Source organism: Acinonyx jubatus, chromosome B2 (assembly GCF_027475565.1).
Source record: "Acinonyx jubatus isolate Ajub_Pintada_27869175 chromosome B2, VMU_Ajub_asm_v1.0, whole genome shotgun sequence".
Taxonomy (NCBI): domain Eukaryota; kingdom Metazoa; phylum Chordata; class Mammalia; order Carnivora; family Felidae; genus Acinonyx; species Acinonyx jubatus.
The window spans coordinates 14,952,150-14,968,439 of NC_069385.1; the positions used below are offsets into that span (position 1 = coordinate 14,952,150).

Genomic DNA, 16,290 nt, shown 5'->3' on the forward strand with positions numbered 1-16,290 from the left:
TTTCTTCCTGGTTGCTTCGTGATTGAGATACCTGTTTTATCGATCATGAATTAGAATTAAGTCAACTAGATGTGCTGAGCACCTAGTATGCATGCAGCTAAAAAGGACAGACTTTCTCATTAATATGTGATTAAAAAGTGTGCTTTAGGGGTGAAGGGAATTACCAACATGTTGTAGAAAAACACAATGGGATTGTGGGTTATAGATAAAGGTAAAATTTCCTTTTATCTACAGATGAAGACAAAAGGGGGTCTTTCGGGAAGCACAGATTTTAAAAGTTCAGACTGACAACAGGAGTGGGTGGAAGGCGCTGTAAATATAAACACATGTGAAGAAAGGTGCAGAGAGACAATGAGAATGAACATGTGAAGAAAGGTGCAGAGGAGACAATGAGAATGAACATGGTTTAAGATAGTGAGGGGCTCTCCTTCCTTGCGCAGAGCATCAGTGCAAAAAAAGACATGATGGGGTCAGTCTAGTTATGGACAAGCCTTTAAAAGAGGCCATATAAGGGGCACGTGGATGGCTCAGTAAGTTAAGCACCTGACTGTTGGTTTCAGCTCAGGTCATGATCTCACAGGTTTGTGGGTTCGAGCCCCTACGTCAGGGTCTGCACTGGCAATATGGAGACTGCTTGGGATTCTCTGTTTATCCTCTCTCTCTGCTCCTTCCCCACTCGCACTGTCTCTGTCTCTCTCAAAATAAATAAACGTAAAAAAAAAGAGAGACCAAATAATATGAATTTTGTATATTTGGCAGTAATCAAAATATGATTATGAAGTAGTGGAAAGTAATTGGCTGCAGAAAAAGCGTTTTGAATATATAACAAAGTCAGTCTTTTTTTTTTTTAATTTTTTTTCAATGTTTTTTATTTATTTTTGGGACAGAGAGAGACAGAGCATGAACGGGGGAGGGGCAGAGAGGGAGGGAGACACAGAATCGGAAACAGGCTCCAGGCTCCGAGCCATCAGCCCAGAGCCTGACGCGGGGCTCGAACTCACGGACCGCGAGATCGTGACCTGGCTGAAGTCGGACGCTTAACCGACTGCGCCACCCAGGCGCCCCACAAAGTCAGTCTTTAAATTCATTACAATCTCATTAAAATATTCCAGTAAGGTCTTTGGTGGAGATTGATAAGCTAACTCTAAAATATATTACAAATGTATAAGAGTCAAAAATAGCCAAGACAATCTTGAGGAAAATGAGTAAGGTTGAAAAGTGTATCCTCCCAGAGAGTGAGACTTATGGAGCGGTAGTAATTATGATAGTGTGGTGTTGCCACAGACAGCCAGCTGGGTCAGTGGAACAGAATTAGAAGTCGTAGGCACACAGACACATACAGACGCTTGGTTTATGTCCAATATTATACTGCAAAACAATGGATTAAAAATACTATTTTCAGTAAATTAGGCAGGATCAATTGATATTAATAAGAAACAAAAAGAATTTTGACCCCTATCTATGGCTGAACACAAAAATTAAGTTTAAGGGTATTGTAGATCTAAATGTGAAGGTTAAAAAAAAAAAGTTTTGCAACAGAGTTTCTCAAACTATCTGTACTAAATAACCTTATTTAATTTTTAAAATTTCTGACCCATCACAGACCAATATTTTAGAAAAGAAAATGCTGCTAGGACATGTCAATGTCCAGTTGCTTTACAAGTTTCTTGACACCTACAATATCTCTATCTTGTCATGAATCGGTAAACATTTTGCATAGACTGATACTATTTTATAGGCCACACCTTGAATACCATTTTTCTAGAAGGTAACTTGGGAAAATATATTCATGACTTTGGGATAGGCAAAGATCTCTTAAATAGGACACCAAAACCTAACCCTGAGTTTTCCAGTGAAGGAAAATACTGATATTATTAGACTGTAATAAATTTAAGAATTTCATTTTATCAAAAGGCACCAGTAAGGAAGTCATTCCCATTAAGGGACAGCCATGTCACAAAGTGGGAGCAGTATTTGCAATACACAGAACCAAAAGGAACGCAGGCACTCCTATCCAAAATATATAAACAACTTTACACATCAGTAAGAAAAGGAAAGACTCCAGTGGGCAAAAGATTTTTAGCAGGCAATCACAAAAGAGGATAGCCAGGGGCGCCTGGGTGGCGCAGTCGGTTAAGCGTCCGACTTCAGCCAGGTCACGATCTTGCGGTCCGTGAGTTCGAGCCCCGCGTCAGGCTCTGGGCTGATGGCTCGGAGCCTGGAGCCTGTTTCCGATTCTGTGTCTCCCTCTCTCTCTGCCCCTCCCCCGTTCATGCTCTGTCTCTGTCTGTCCCAAAAATAAATAAAAGCGTTGAAAAAAAAAATTAAAAAAAAAAAGAGGATAGCCAAAGGGCTAAAAAGCATAGGAAAAGTGCTGAATCTCGGGGCACCTGGGTGGCTCAGTTGTTTGGCCGTTTGACTTCAGCTCAGGTCATGATCTCGCACTCACGAGTTCGAGCCCCATGTCAGGCTCTGTGCTGACAGCCCAGAGCCTGGAGCCTGCTTCAGATTCTGTGTCTCCCTCTGTCTCGACCCCCTACCCTGCTCACGCTCTGTCTCTCTCTCAAAAATAAATAAACATTAAAAAAAACATTAAAAAAAAGTGCTCAATCTCATTAGTCATCAGGGAAATGCAAATTAAAATTACAGTGAGGTACTACCATGAACCCACTAGAAAGGCTTCACCGGAAAGGATCCAAAACCAGGTGATAGTGGAGTGCTACGCAATGATGAAAATGATCATCGTCAACATGCGTACCTTTCACAACCATGACAGGGAGGGAAAGAAGCCAGACAGGAAAGTACTTCGGGTATGATTCCATTTTTATAGAGCTCAAAAAGAGGTCTAAGTAACCTATGATGTTTACAGGTAACACTGTGGTGACCTTTGGCAAGGAGGGAGGTAGTAACAGGGAGGAGATCAGAAGAGATTGTAGAGTCCTGGGAATGTTCTGTTTCTCGATCTGAGTGGCAGGAGTGGGTATGTGCAGTTTGTGAAAATTTATAGAGCTCTACACTTAGGATCTGTGCACTTTTCTAGATATATAGAATGACTTCAATATAGTTGTTTATTAAAAAAAAATCAACTGTATATGATGACACTTAATATTAGGAGAAGAGAAGGGGTTTTGTTATTTCGTTTTAAAATATTTATTGAGAGCCCACGGTCAGGAGGCACCGGGCTTGCACTGAAGCCTACGGTCCTGTGGCAGAGCTGTGAACTATGTAAGTGCAGGTACATCGGAAACTATGAAATATCGGTAAATATAAGCCTGTGTTCCTTTACTTGACATCTCGATGCTCCCTCCTGTGGTAGGACCTGTTTTTTCTAACATGCCATTCAAATCCTACATAAGAATTTCTCCTGTCAAGATTCCAGTTAAAGAACGAGTCATAACATACCAAAAAAATGAGAAATAAAAACCATGTATATAATTGTGATGGATATGAATAAAGAAATTAGCGTGGTATTTGCCAGAAAGAGCTGGAGGTCCTGGACTGAGGGCAAAAGGAATGTCACGAGGGAGAAGGGGGTGTGGTACAATGGCAGAAAGTGGTGAGACATACAGGTAAGATAAGGAGTTTGGCCCTTATCTTACAGGCAATAAGCCACTAGGTATTTAAAAGCAGGAAAGTGAGAGCTTTTTAAAAGCTCACCCCAGATGCTTTGTGCAGAGTGGACTGGAGAGACCAGGTATACTTGTAAGCAGGTAGGCCAACCAGGAGACCATTAGAGCCATTCAGGTAAGAGAGTTGGCTCTGACTTGGGCTGGGGCAGAGGAGACACATCAGATCCATAGTGCAGGGCTTGGTGTGGGATTGGATATGGTGAGGGATGGAGAGGAGGTGTGAGGCATGACTCCTAGGTCTTGAACTTGAACAGTGAGAGGGTGTTAGCTTTCAGTGAGGTGAGGAAGACAGAGGAGGAAGCAGGCTTTACACGTAATATGCTGTTGATACCCGTGAAATGTGTGTGTCGAGTATAAACCCTAAAATTTAAGACAGATATTTGGGTAGGAACATGACCCTGGGAGCCTTCAGGGTTAGAAAACATTTGAAGCCTCAGGAATGGACACCCCCTCACCCCCCCACCCCCCAGTCTTGGGAGAGACTGCGAGGAGAGAAAAGAGGGACCTGGAAGTTAGCTGAGAAACTTCAGGTTTTAGAGCCGGGAAGAGCAGGCGAAAGTGAGGAGAGGGTGAGAACATAGAAACAGGTGACCGATCGCCCTGGTCTTGTGTAATGTGAGCTTTGGGTTAAAGCGCAGTGTTGTTGCTCAGACTTGGGGGAAATTTGGAGTGGGAAAAATCATGTTGAGGAAGAAAGTAATGAATTCTGCTTTCAATATAGAGTCATAGACTCAGACTCACACTGAGCAAGCTCCCCTCCCGGACTGCAGATGAGCCCAGTGAAAGCCAGAAGGATTGACGAACTCGGTCAAATTCATTTATGTTAGTGACACAATGGTTTTGAAACCGGAAACTGCCTGGCATTCATTCCAGTCCTTTCATTTCGGAACCTGTTTGCTGGTTAAAGGACTTCCATGTGAATTATCTTCATTAATCTCAACCAACGTGAGACTCAGCTAATGACACGATGCCCCAGTCCAAAAAAGTACATACAGGAGTGTGATTCCACAGTCTTCTCCACAGGCACTGATGGATGAGATTCTCATGCTTCAAGAGGAGATCAGTGAGCTCCAGTCATCTCTGGCGGAGGAGCTGGTGTCCCAGTCTCCCGAGTCCGACCCCGCGGAACAGCTGGCCCTGCAGTCCACACTCACCGTCTTAGCCGAGCGGATGTCCACCATCAAGATGATGGCGTCAGGGAAGCGACAGCTTTTGGAGGTAACAACCCTGAAGGTGCCGCTCGCGTCCAAATTAACTCTTCAAGTTGTGTTGCCAAGCATGCGGGTTTTTTACGTGATCTACATATTTATAGTTTCCCACTCAGAAGAAGCTGGTATTGTGTGTGTCTCAAGGAGGGTCTCATGAATAGAGCACTGAGTGGACAGCCATGAATGTGTCTTTTCACCACTTTCTGACTCATTTCAGCATGAAAAATTGAGAATGCGTAAAGGAAAACTTGGTAGACATGAGCCTTGTGAAGAATAATTGTAAAAGGTTTGCATAAGGGTTTGCTATGTTTGAATAAAAAGCATTTCATGAGTAGTATTACTAATACCCTGAAGAATAAATCCTTAGTCATTCTTAGCCAATTCGAGCGCGTTAGTTCATGAAAATAGTTTTGCAATTCTGGTTCTCGTGTTACTTCAACATTATTTAATAGATAAATTTTGGTAACAATAACATGGGTTAAAAAATAAGTTATTTTGCTTTTTCTTTGTTCCCTTGTAATTCCTGGTCCTAAACATACACGATGTTCATGTTGTGGCTCCTATAAATTAGATTAGACAAGAGACCTCTTTAAGGACATTTAGAGTGTCTCTCTCCTTGTATCTTCAGGGTCAAATAGCTTCTCTGGCACATAATCAGTTCTCAATACATTTCTTGTTAAATGGACTTAACATTATGTTTTTTATCTGCTGGTTATGCCGTAATTCAGTAGAACACGGACCTGTTGTTGGAGTGTATAGGCTCTTTCCAGTTTTACCTATTATAAGATTCATCAAATCATATATTTGTATATTTTTTGTTTGGGAGACATTTAAAATCAATGTGTCAGCCTTATTTAATCTCCGTTTTCAACTATTCAATAAAAATTTTAATTTAAAAAATAACAACAGGGGGCGCCTGGGTGACTTGGTCAGTTAAGCATTCGACTTTGACTCAGGTCATGATCTCGCGATTCGTGAGTTCGAGCCCCACGTCGGGCTCAGTGCTGACAGCTCGAAGCCTGGAGCATGGTTCCAGATTCTGTGTCTCCCTCTCTCTCTGCCCCTCCCCTACTCATGCTCTGTCTCTCTGTGTCTCTCAAAAATAAATAAATGTTAAAAAAAAAATGTGGAACAGACCAAAAACTCTTATAAAAAAAATAACAACAGTAGTAAGTCATTAAGGAACTAATTTTTAAAATAAGGTGTTTAGGGTACTTACCTTAAGAATTCCTTTTTTAACTCATTAATATTCTCCCTCATCACTCTAGGAAATCTGTGTGGAGTTTTAAAATGAAGTGATTGGCTTGGATTTTTTTTTTTTCTTAAATATGAACTATTTGCCATCAGTGAGAAAACTCAGAGATGTAACCAAAAAATTTGAATTTCTGTCTTCACTCAAGAAACTTGTCCCCTGAAACACCCCCCCCCCCTTCCTGTAGGGGGTGACTTGCTTTAAGCTGTGTGCTGGTGCCCTGACCATGCTTGCCACTGTCCCCGCCACTCCTTGCAGTTTCCCAGACACTGTGGTAACGTATCTATTGCCGCTTACCGCCTTATGCCATTGTTTCGTTCTAATGCTTGGTCTGTTTCCATTATTCGCGTTATTTGCCCAGCCCTATAGGTATATTACATAAGACACCTAACCTTAATCTTACCTGAACCTTTAGGCGCACATGAGAATCGCTGGAAAAGCTTTATCAAAATACTAATCCTGAGACTCACTTCCAGAAATTCTCATTTATTGCTCTGAGATGCGGCCTAAGCATGTTTGTTTTGTTTTGTGTTTTTAAGTTTCACACGGGATTCTGACGAGCAACTGGGGCTAAGAACCTGGTTCTATTGTGTTGAACCCTAACGACTGTACCTCTCGGTGATCTGTGTCACATTCTACTTAATTCATTAGGAGAAGTTAAATGATCAGCTTGAGGAACAGAGACAGGAGCAGGCCCTGCAGAGGTACCGCTGTGAAGCCGACGAGCTGGACCACTGGCTCCTGAGCACCAAGGCCACTCTGGACACCGCACTGGGTACAGCCCAGGAGCCTATGGACATGGAAGCCCAGCTGGTGGATTGCCAGGTACAAAAATGGTCTGGAGGAGATACTCCAACAGCACCAAGTACTTTGTTTAAGCACAGAAAACGTAATAGGAAAAAGACTTGGTATGGATGTATGATTTTTTTCACAATCCATACCTTTGTATGTTTAGAGTAGAAAAACAATACCTTATAAAAGCTTAAATGAAATCCAAAATTGGACTTAGTCTTTTGAAAAATTTTGCCAGTAGTATCTCCTCTTTAGAAAATTTTCAGCTTTGGGGCACCCAGGTGGCTCAGTGGGTTAAGCTGACTGGCTCAGGTCATGATCTGGTGGTTCGTGAGTTCCAGCCCTGCATTAGGCTCTGTGCTGACAGCTCAGAGCCTGGAGCCTCCTTCAGATTCTGTGTCTCCTCTCTCTGTCCCTTCACGTCTCTCTGTCTCAAAAATAAGTAAAACATTAAAAAAAGTTTAACTTCAGCTTCCTAAAGGACATTTTTTTAAAGACCATAAATACCCAAAACACTTATGGTATCTGTATTTAGTGGCTAGTAAAGAATACAAACCCAATGAAAAGAACTGGTATCAGCCAATCAGACTGTGGATCAACACAGCAAGGGGTGTTCCTAGGTGCTCTACTGCAATTTTGGTTCTAATTCTGATACATTACTTGGACAACAGTATGCGTGACTTGATATTTCTCCTAATTGCAATCAGAAAATATGCAAACATTGTTAGTGAACACTATCTTTTTTTCTTAATGTGTAGCACGCTATTTTGATCATTCCTTTAGTGATTTGGGATTTAGTGTGATATTGATCATTAGAACTTGGATTTTTATATTTTTCAGGCAACTTATCGATGTGTATTCAAAGCATTGTTATTCTCTGCCTTGATGACAGAGAATAGAGGACCACATGTAAATGTTTTCTATTCTTTAGATCATCTTTTCTAAGGTTTCCTTGCTGAAAGGAAACGTCCATTTTTAGCACTCCCTTCTAGTGCTTAAAATTAGCACATGTACTAACTAGCATTCCAAAATTATGTTTTACCATTACTCCCACCTCTCCCTTTTGGATGTCTCTATTTTTATAGCTGTGTGTAAAGTCCACAATTCAGTTAATATATTTCAGGATACTTATGAAGTATTCAAATGGTATTTTGATGACATTTTTAGAAACCAGATGTAAATGGAACCATACAAGTACCCAACAGTTCCTCACTCAGTTAAAATCTGGTGTTTAAGCCAGTTGTGTAATTATAACTGTGGCTATTACTAGGGTCACATTATGACTTTTGGGACCCTCGGCGCTTTGCTTCTGTGGGCTCTGCCTCTATAAAAGTGCTAAATATTTTATTTTTATAACTGCCTTGGTACAAAGACTAATATAAGCCAGGGTGGATTCATTGTTACATATTCATTATTTTATTCATTTTTCTCTTCTGATTTTGAAAGAAATTAAAATTAAGATTTTTATTGGGCCTCTGAAAGTATCATGAGCCCTCAGCATTGTGGTAACTCGGCCTAATGGAAAAGTCTGTCCTTCATAGAATTATATTAGTTTCTCAAAAATAATCTTTAGGAAATCATCCTTTAAACCCCATTTCATTAAACATTTCACACTTCCACTTAGTTCTAGTTATTTGGTTCAAGTCTATATTCTTAAAAGGTGGTGGCAGTTTTTCTGATTTTGCATAAGGAAATAAAATATCTTTCCTCATTAATAAATTATTTACTTGCATATAAATTAGAAAGTTAAGGAATATAAGAACAGAATGATTTGTGTAGAAAATAAAACGGCTGTTACTGGTTTAGCTTTGATGTTTTTATTTTGTTCTTGTTTTAGTTTTATTTTATTTCCATTCAAATTTTATTCTTTGGGGTTTTTTTTTATGTAATTTATTGTCAAATTGGCTAACATACAATGTGTAGAGTATGCTCTTGGTCTTTGGGATAGATTCCCATGGTTCATCACTTACATACAACACCCAGCGCTCATCCCAACAAGTGCCCTCCTGGATGCCCATCACCCATTTTCCAAAGACGGAGGGAGGCAAACCGTAGGAAACTTTTAAATACAGAGAACAAACGGGGGATTGACGGTGGCTGTGGGAGAGGGCAAAACGGGTGATAGTTTTTGTTTTAAATCTTACCTTGGAGGAAGGGAGACTATTTTGCTCCTTCTTGGGATTTAGCTTCTATTTGAGAAGAAAAGGCAAGCCCTCGAGAGTTGTCACAGAAAGTGAAAGTAAAATTCTTACGAAAACTTTTAGAAATGTAAGCTTAAAGATACATTATGTACAAAAAACATTGAAAACCAAGAAATAAAAGCCAATCTGAAAAGGAAACAGAAAAAAAAAAAAAAACACAAAGAAGCATGTCTTAAAAGAGAGAATCATCTTTAAACTGACAAGAAAGTGTTGATCATATGATGTCTTTACTGCTAATAGTCATAAGCGTCACAGTCTCACACTAAAATAATAACAGTTATAATAATGGGATAACACTAAGGAATGGTCTTTTCTCCTTATCCATGCTTTCCTGGTACTTTTCCAATATGTTTTCCCCTATATAGTATCTAATCTTAAAGGAGAGAAATATTAGGAAGCTCAAGGAATCTTTAAAAATCTGTAACTACTCTTCAGGTCGGTCAGAAAAGTAGGAAAAAACCATGAAGTCCTCTTCTTTTGGTAACAGGAAGTGTGATGTTTATCTTTGAGAAACGACGTTTGCAGCGGCTGGCGGATGCGTGAATTTCATCCATATTTCTGTCGTTCCAGAACATGCTAGTGGAAATCGAGCAGAAGGTGGTGGCCCTATCGGAGCTGTCGGTCCACAATGACAACCTGCTGCTGGAGGGCAAGGCCCACACCAAGGAGGAGGCAGAGCAGCTGGCCGTGAAGCTGAGAACCCTCAAGGGCAGCCTCCTGGAGCTGCAGAGAGCCCTACATGACAAACAGCTCCTCATGCAGGTGAGGGCTCCAGCCACCCACAGTAGGACAGGGCCACAGCACCTCCCGGTCCTGGCTCACTGCTGCCGGCCTTCCCCAGCCTGGGGTCCATCAGGGGAGAGCTGGGGAATGATGCATACTTAGGTACACTGCCACTTTCCACAAACTTTGGCATAGGTTTTCCAATAGGTCTTGTAAGGACTGTTTGAATCTGTAGACCTGAAGATGGCAGGATAGGAAAACAAAAGAAAATGAAAACAAATACCCAAATTTAGCAGCTATGCTATTTAAAAAAATTTGTTTTTAAATGTTTATTTTTGAGAGAGAGAGACTGTGTGTGAGCAGGGGAGGGGCAGAGAGAGAGGGAGACACAGAATCTGAAGCAGGCTTCAGGCTCTGAGCTGTCAGCACAGAGCCCGATGTGGGGCTCGAACTCATGAACTGCAAAATCATGACCTGAACTGAAGTCGGACGTTTAACCAACTGAGCCATCCAGGTGCCCCACAACTACACTTTTTTAAAAAGTATTTAAACATAGGTCAAGATTAAGATATTTAATAACATTTTTTCCATGTTTCTTTCATTCTCCTACATTCTACTTTTCAGAAATACTCAGACTTTTTAATTTAGGGCTCATACCTCTAACATTGTCATATATTTCAGGTGAATTAAACATTTTTACTCTCATGTAGTGACCTTATTGTTCCCTAATAGTGATTTTCATTTTATATCACTGGAGCTTTTGGGGGATAATATTTGCCTAGTATATCCTTTAACTTTCCTTTGATCTCACCTTTCAGCGTCCTTAGGTTTTAGATTTGCTTCGTAAGAAAACATTTGGCTATATTTTGTTGGTTTTAAACATTTATCTAATCAGAAAATCTCTGACTTTTAAAGGACAGGGTTAGTTCATTTAAATTTACTGTGATTACTGATATGTGTAGACTTCTATTAGCTTACTTTTTGGTTTTGGTTTTTGTTCTCCTCTTTCTATTCTTTTTTTCTTCTTTTCAACATTTAAGTGGTTGAATAATTTTCCCCCCAATAACTACTCTTTACCACTCATACCTAAAAATTCTTTTTTTTCTTTTTAATGTTTATTTATTTTATTTTTGAGAGAAAATACATGCACATTTGAGAACGGGAGGGGCAGAGACAGAGGTAGAGAAAGAATCCCAAGCAGGCTCTGCTGTGCCAGCATGGAACCCAATCTGTGAGATCATGACCTGAGCCAAAATCCAGAGTCACATGCTTAACCAACTGAGGAACTCAGAATCCCTAAGTTTAAGTTATTCTTAACTAAAATACTATGCTTTTGGATTGTAACACAAGGATACAAAATGTGAGAAAATGATTCCAGGTTTACCTGGAATACAATAAATGTGAAAATAACCGTAATATTCCAAAACTGAAGAGTTAGGAGCAGCTAATTTAATCTTACCGTATATCAAAGTACGATATTACAATAATTAGAATAGTTTGACATCGGCCCCATAAATAGATGAACAAAAAATATTACAGAATAAATATTCCAGAAAGAGACCCCAGTATTTAAGGAAAATTGATTAATGGTAAAGGTAACATTTCAGATCAGTGGATAAAATAATAAGAAAGCAATAGGTGAACCACTTGAAATATGATAAAATCAATGTTTTATCCCATTCTTTACAGGAAGAAAAAAAAAGCATCACAGAGGTACCAAGTATTTAAACCTGAAAAGTTCTGGATATATGGGTATTTAAAAAAAAAAAAAATCTTAGGATGGGAAGGATCTTTGCTGGTATGCCCCAAACCCGGAATTTTAGTTTCTGTAGGACCAAAATGAAAAATGAAACAGTTCTGTATGACCAGAAAAATGGAACTAAATGAAAAGACATAGACAAGTAGAGAAGAAACTATAAATCACATGACAAAGAATTAATTCCCTTAATTTCTACAAATCTTTTGTAAATCAGTAAGAAGAGGTCACAGAATAGAAATATGGGCAAAAGTAGGAAGGGACCATTCAAATGAGGAGAAATACAAATGGCCAATGAACTAATGAAAATATATTTGGTTAAACATTGGTTAAATAAATGCAAACAAAGACGAAATAACAGCTTTTCACCTTAAATTTACATACTTAAAAATGTACATGCGGGGCCCCTGGATGGCTCAGTCAGTTGAGCATTGGACTCTTGGTTTGGGCTCAGGTCATGATCCAAGGGTCGTGAGATTGAGCCCTGCATTGAACCCAGGGTCTGGCTCTGTGCTGAGCCTAGAACTTGCTTAAGATTTTCTCTCTCTCTCTCTCTCTCTCTCTCTCTCTCTCTCTGTTTCTCCCCCTCTCCCCCTTTCTCCCCCTCTGCCTCTCTCACCCTGCTAGCATGCTCGCTCTCTCTCTCTCTCTCTCTCTCTCTCTCTCAAAAATAAATAAATAAATAAATAAAACCAAAATGTGCAATCTGACTTTATAGATTAAAGCAAAAAGTAAAGCATTAAAAATATTCAAATTAGGGAGTAAGGAATATGCAAATTTTAAAAAATTAATTAAAAACTAAAAATACTAAAATTGAACAGAATGAGAATGCTTTTCTAACTGTAAAAGTTTATAGTAATATACTTGGTTTTATTAAAAAGTATTACTAATCTAATACATAATGCTTTTTTTTCCCCCCCAATGGTGGTATATAAATGAACTTGACTTCTAAAGGAACCAAATCAGAGGGAGAGACTTCAAGGTTTCACATCTGGTAATAGTTATTACTTAGAAGGCTGTGATTGTGCCCTACCCCTAGAGGCAGGGAGGAAGGGAAGGGACAACCTGATACGCAGGTGGCACAGGTCAGGATTAAAAGGGGGTTGGCGGGGTGGGGGTGGGAGGATAAGGGCACAAATTCCAGGCCCTCAGGGCCTGGGAAGGGAATATAAATGAGCAAAGCAGGCCCAGTCAGGGGCTTGGCAAGCTGGTCTCATGTCAGAGAAGCAGCAGTTACTGAGCTCCAACTATTGTCATTTAAGAGTTTACAAGCAGCATTGCTAGACCTTCCAGACAAGGGACATTTGGATTTATATCTAAAACATCTCCACTTAATTTTAAAACTTAGTGCCAAACAGAAGTCGGACTAAGTTCTTAGACCATCACTTTGGGGCTATTCTTTCAGTCTTCCCATCCTGGTATACCACCAGCAGTCAACCAGGTGACCTAGGGCAAGATCCTTGAACTTGGCCTCAACCTTTCTGACAGATCAGTTTTCTTACAAATCAGTTTCTCATCTGTAAAATAGGGATCTTAATAGTGTATTCAGGGGCTCCTGGGTGGCTCAGTCGATTAAGCACCTGACTTCAGCTCAGGTCATGATCTTATGGTTTGTGAGTTTGAGCCCCACGTCAGGCTCTGTGCTGACAGCTCAGACCTAGAGCCTTCTTCAGATTCTGTGTCTCCCTCCCTCTCTGCCCTCCCCTGTTCACTCTCTGTCTCCCTCTCTCTCTCTCAAAAATAAATAAACATTAAAATTTTTTTTATCGTATTCAGCTTTTAAAATTCTGAGGATTTTAATGCAAGTAAGGCTCACAGTAAGTGCTCAAATAGCAGTGACTATAATAATTAACAACGACCACATCCTTTGGGAGGAAAGGAACTCCTGACATGCTGAAAAGTTAAGTTTGAGATGGCGCAGGGCAGGGCTGAGCTCCCTGAAAGCCTGGGTACTCACACCCAGCAGATCCTTCCCATGGCCACGGGGATTCTTCATACTGAGTAAGATCCTGTCTTTGCCCACGAGTGGAAGGATTTGCTGAGGATACTGCTATAAAAAGTATAAATACTGGAAAATGTGGTAGCATTTCACTGAATTGAAACTGATTATTGTTTGTTTTTAAGTATCTATGAATTCCCTCATCTTTAGTCTAATGAGTTTCCAGCATAGAAAATACTGATTTTCCTTTTCTTACAATTAGAGCCATTTGAAGAGATTATTTTTCCAACTGTAGGAATAACAGGAGCCCTGTTTACATTATTATTACCATGAGAAGGATCATTTGCCTTCAAAATTCAGAGTTGATCTGAAATTAACAAATGTTGATTGGGGAAAAAAAATCTTCCATTGAACGTAGATCTCAGTGAGGTTGTACCTTCCACTTGGGGTTTGCGTGATTCAAGATGGCTGGAGTTGTGTGCCCATAAGCACACCATTTCTCAGTGCCACTTGCCTACAAAATGGTCATATCTGTCATGACCATACTTTTAACTAATTGGACTTCTGTATGTATCAAAGAATAACCAGTCCCTTTAGTTCCCCACCTACCCCAAATAGGTTCCTTCTCTTTGTGAAGGGACATAGACGTAAGGGCATGTAATGCTGTCTCCTAAATTACATGGTATCTTTCCTCATAAAAAGTTTAAGTTATCTTCAACACTATCAGCTTTTGAAGGAGCAGAAAGTTTACCCAATATAAATAATGAAATGCTTTATAAAGAAATGTTTTATTTAATGTTTAGCATTTCCAATCCTCACTAATCTTCTAAAGAATGTTCCTGGCAAAAGTGATTACTTTTCTCGTATTTCCAAATTAAACAGCTTATGTAGCCCCACCCTAGGGGAACTCTGGTGACAGGCTGCCTTACTTCCTATTTCCTAAGTAGGAGAGATGACGGGTTATCAAACCTTCTAGCACATAATTACCATTATTCTATTCCTTCTGTCAGTGCCTTCTCATCCCAAGGGGAAAGGGAATGAAATTTGAATTGTATTCTTAATCATTTTTTGTTTCCTGTGGTCCAAGTCTTATGTTTCAAAATGACTGAATCAGTCAAAGAAAAATTTACTAGCTGAAAAACGGAACCAAACCACATAGAAAATACATCCTAACATCTGCTTTTGATGCTTCTTAATTTTTGTTTCTCTAAAGCTGTGGATTCAATTAGTGAAATACGACTCCTCTTAGATTTTAAATCTTAGATTCTGAATATGTGTCTGTGCATGTAAAAGTAGTTAAGCTGTTCTTAAGCTCTAACATTTCAGTTGTCATTTTTCCAAGCAGAAATTTGGTGTGAGGAATTGGAAAAAAAAAAAAATCTCTCAGTTGGACAAGAGTAACCTGCGTAGAAGGGTGAGGTGGTGCCCCTAAAGAACTCACCACATGAGTCTCCAGGCTGGACTTTGAAAACAAACCTTTGCTAAAGAGCAAAGCAGAGGCGAAGTGAGTGGGTCCCACAAGAGTCAGCAGATCGTGGCCATGACCACTGTTTTGTCATCTGGGACAGGTCTCACTGGGGACAGCTTTCAGCCTGGTACACTGACTTCCTTGGGGTCATTCTCTGCAGGTCCCTCTTGACCTGCTATTTCATCCTTACCAGAAGAGCCAGGATCTTGCAGAGTTTATGTTGGGTATATGGTACATTCTCAGATGGGAGAGAATCTGTTTCATGCAGAAATTTACGGGCTTCAGTACTGAAGAGTGCCCATGTACCCCATACCTCCCACCTTCAGGAAAATCACTGTTTATCTGTAACAGTTTACACTGTTTATCTGTACGAGGCATTCCTGGGGGAGTGGGGCATATACTAAACTGGGTGTCACTGGTCTCCCATTCTGAAGGTCCTGTGAAATGCAAATTGCATACTTTAGATCAATGGCATCCCCACTGTTCTGTATGAGCCATAGTCTCTTGCTGGGAAGACAGATCATCTTAAAGGAAAGGAAGTTAGCTGTGAGCTAAGGTGGCTCAGAATCTGGGAGAAGATTATGTATAATATTACCCGTGGGGTTCACAGTTTCTGTGCATTCACTGTACTTCAAGAAGCGATACCAACATTGCAAAGTTCATGATCTCCACATTATCTCAAACACTTTGCAATTTAATCGTAAAATTCTAATGAAGAAGACAAAACGGTAAACAACTCCATGTATTTCCCTGAAGATTTAGTGTAGAATTCTGAAAATAAGAGGAAGAGAAGGGTCTTTGTGAGAAGTCACGCTGGATGACTGGAGCGGCCAGGTGCCATTCTTTGGTCAGATTTGATAGTGAAGATCCCAAGGTCTGGAGCCAGAGGGCAGGACTGCGCCTCTGTGGAAGCCACCTATAAACTGTCTTTCTCTGCCCTCACACTCCAGCCACACTGGCCCCTTCACTGGCTTGCTGTCTTTGAGATGCCAGATTTCTTTCCCCTCATGGTCTTTGCTCCCGCTGTTCCCTCTGCCTGGAGGGCCCTCCACCTCACCTAGGTCTTTGCCAGGCAGGCAGTTTCTCATCATTCAGGGCTCAGTGCAGTTGTCTCTTCTCCAGATGTTTTCCCTGACCAGCCTAGGAAACCTTCCCCTTAACATTCTTTCTCCGCCGCCCCCCCCCCACCCCGCTGCCACCCCCCACCCTGCTGCCACCCTTTTTTGTATGTTTATTTATTTATTTGGAGAGAGACAGAGACAGTGCGAGTGGGGGAAGGGCAGAGAGTGGGGAGAGTGGGGGGGGGGAGAGAGAGAGAGAGA

At 40.5% G+C, this 16,290-nt stretch overlaps 1 protein-coding gene across 18 annotated transcripts in view; it reads left to right on the plus strand.

Moving 5' to 3' along the window:
• Positions 1-16,290, plus strand: part of SYNE1 (spectrin repeat containing nuclear envelope protein 1) — a 474,716-nt gene that overhangs the window by 320,414 nt on the left and 138,012 nt on the right. For 14 of the 18 annotated variants that reach the window (XR_008298258.1, XM_053222078.1, XM_053222079.1 and 11 more), the window contains 3 exons: positions 4,641-4,847; positions 6,741-6,914; positions 9,653-9,844. Coding sequence is in view for 17 of the 18 variants with exons in the window: in XM_053222078.1 (XP_053078053.1) it covers positions 4,641-4,847; positions 6,741-6,914; positions 9,653-9,844 (573 nt within the window). In the remaining variant the exon portion in view is untranslated. The remainder of the gene's footprint in view (positions 1-4,640; positions 4,848-6,740; positions 6,915-9,652; positions 9,845-16,290) is intronic. The other 4 variants (XM_027056604.2, XM_027056605.2, XM_027056610.2 and 1 more) reach the window with 1 other exon arrangement.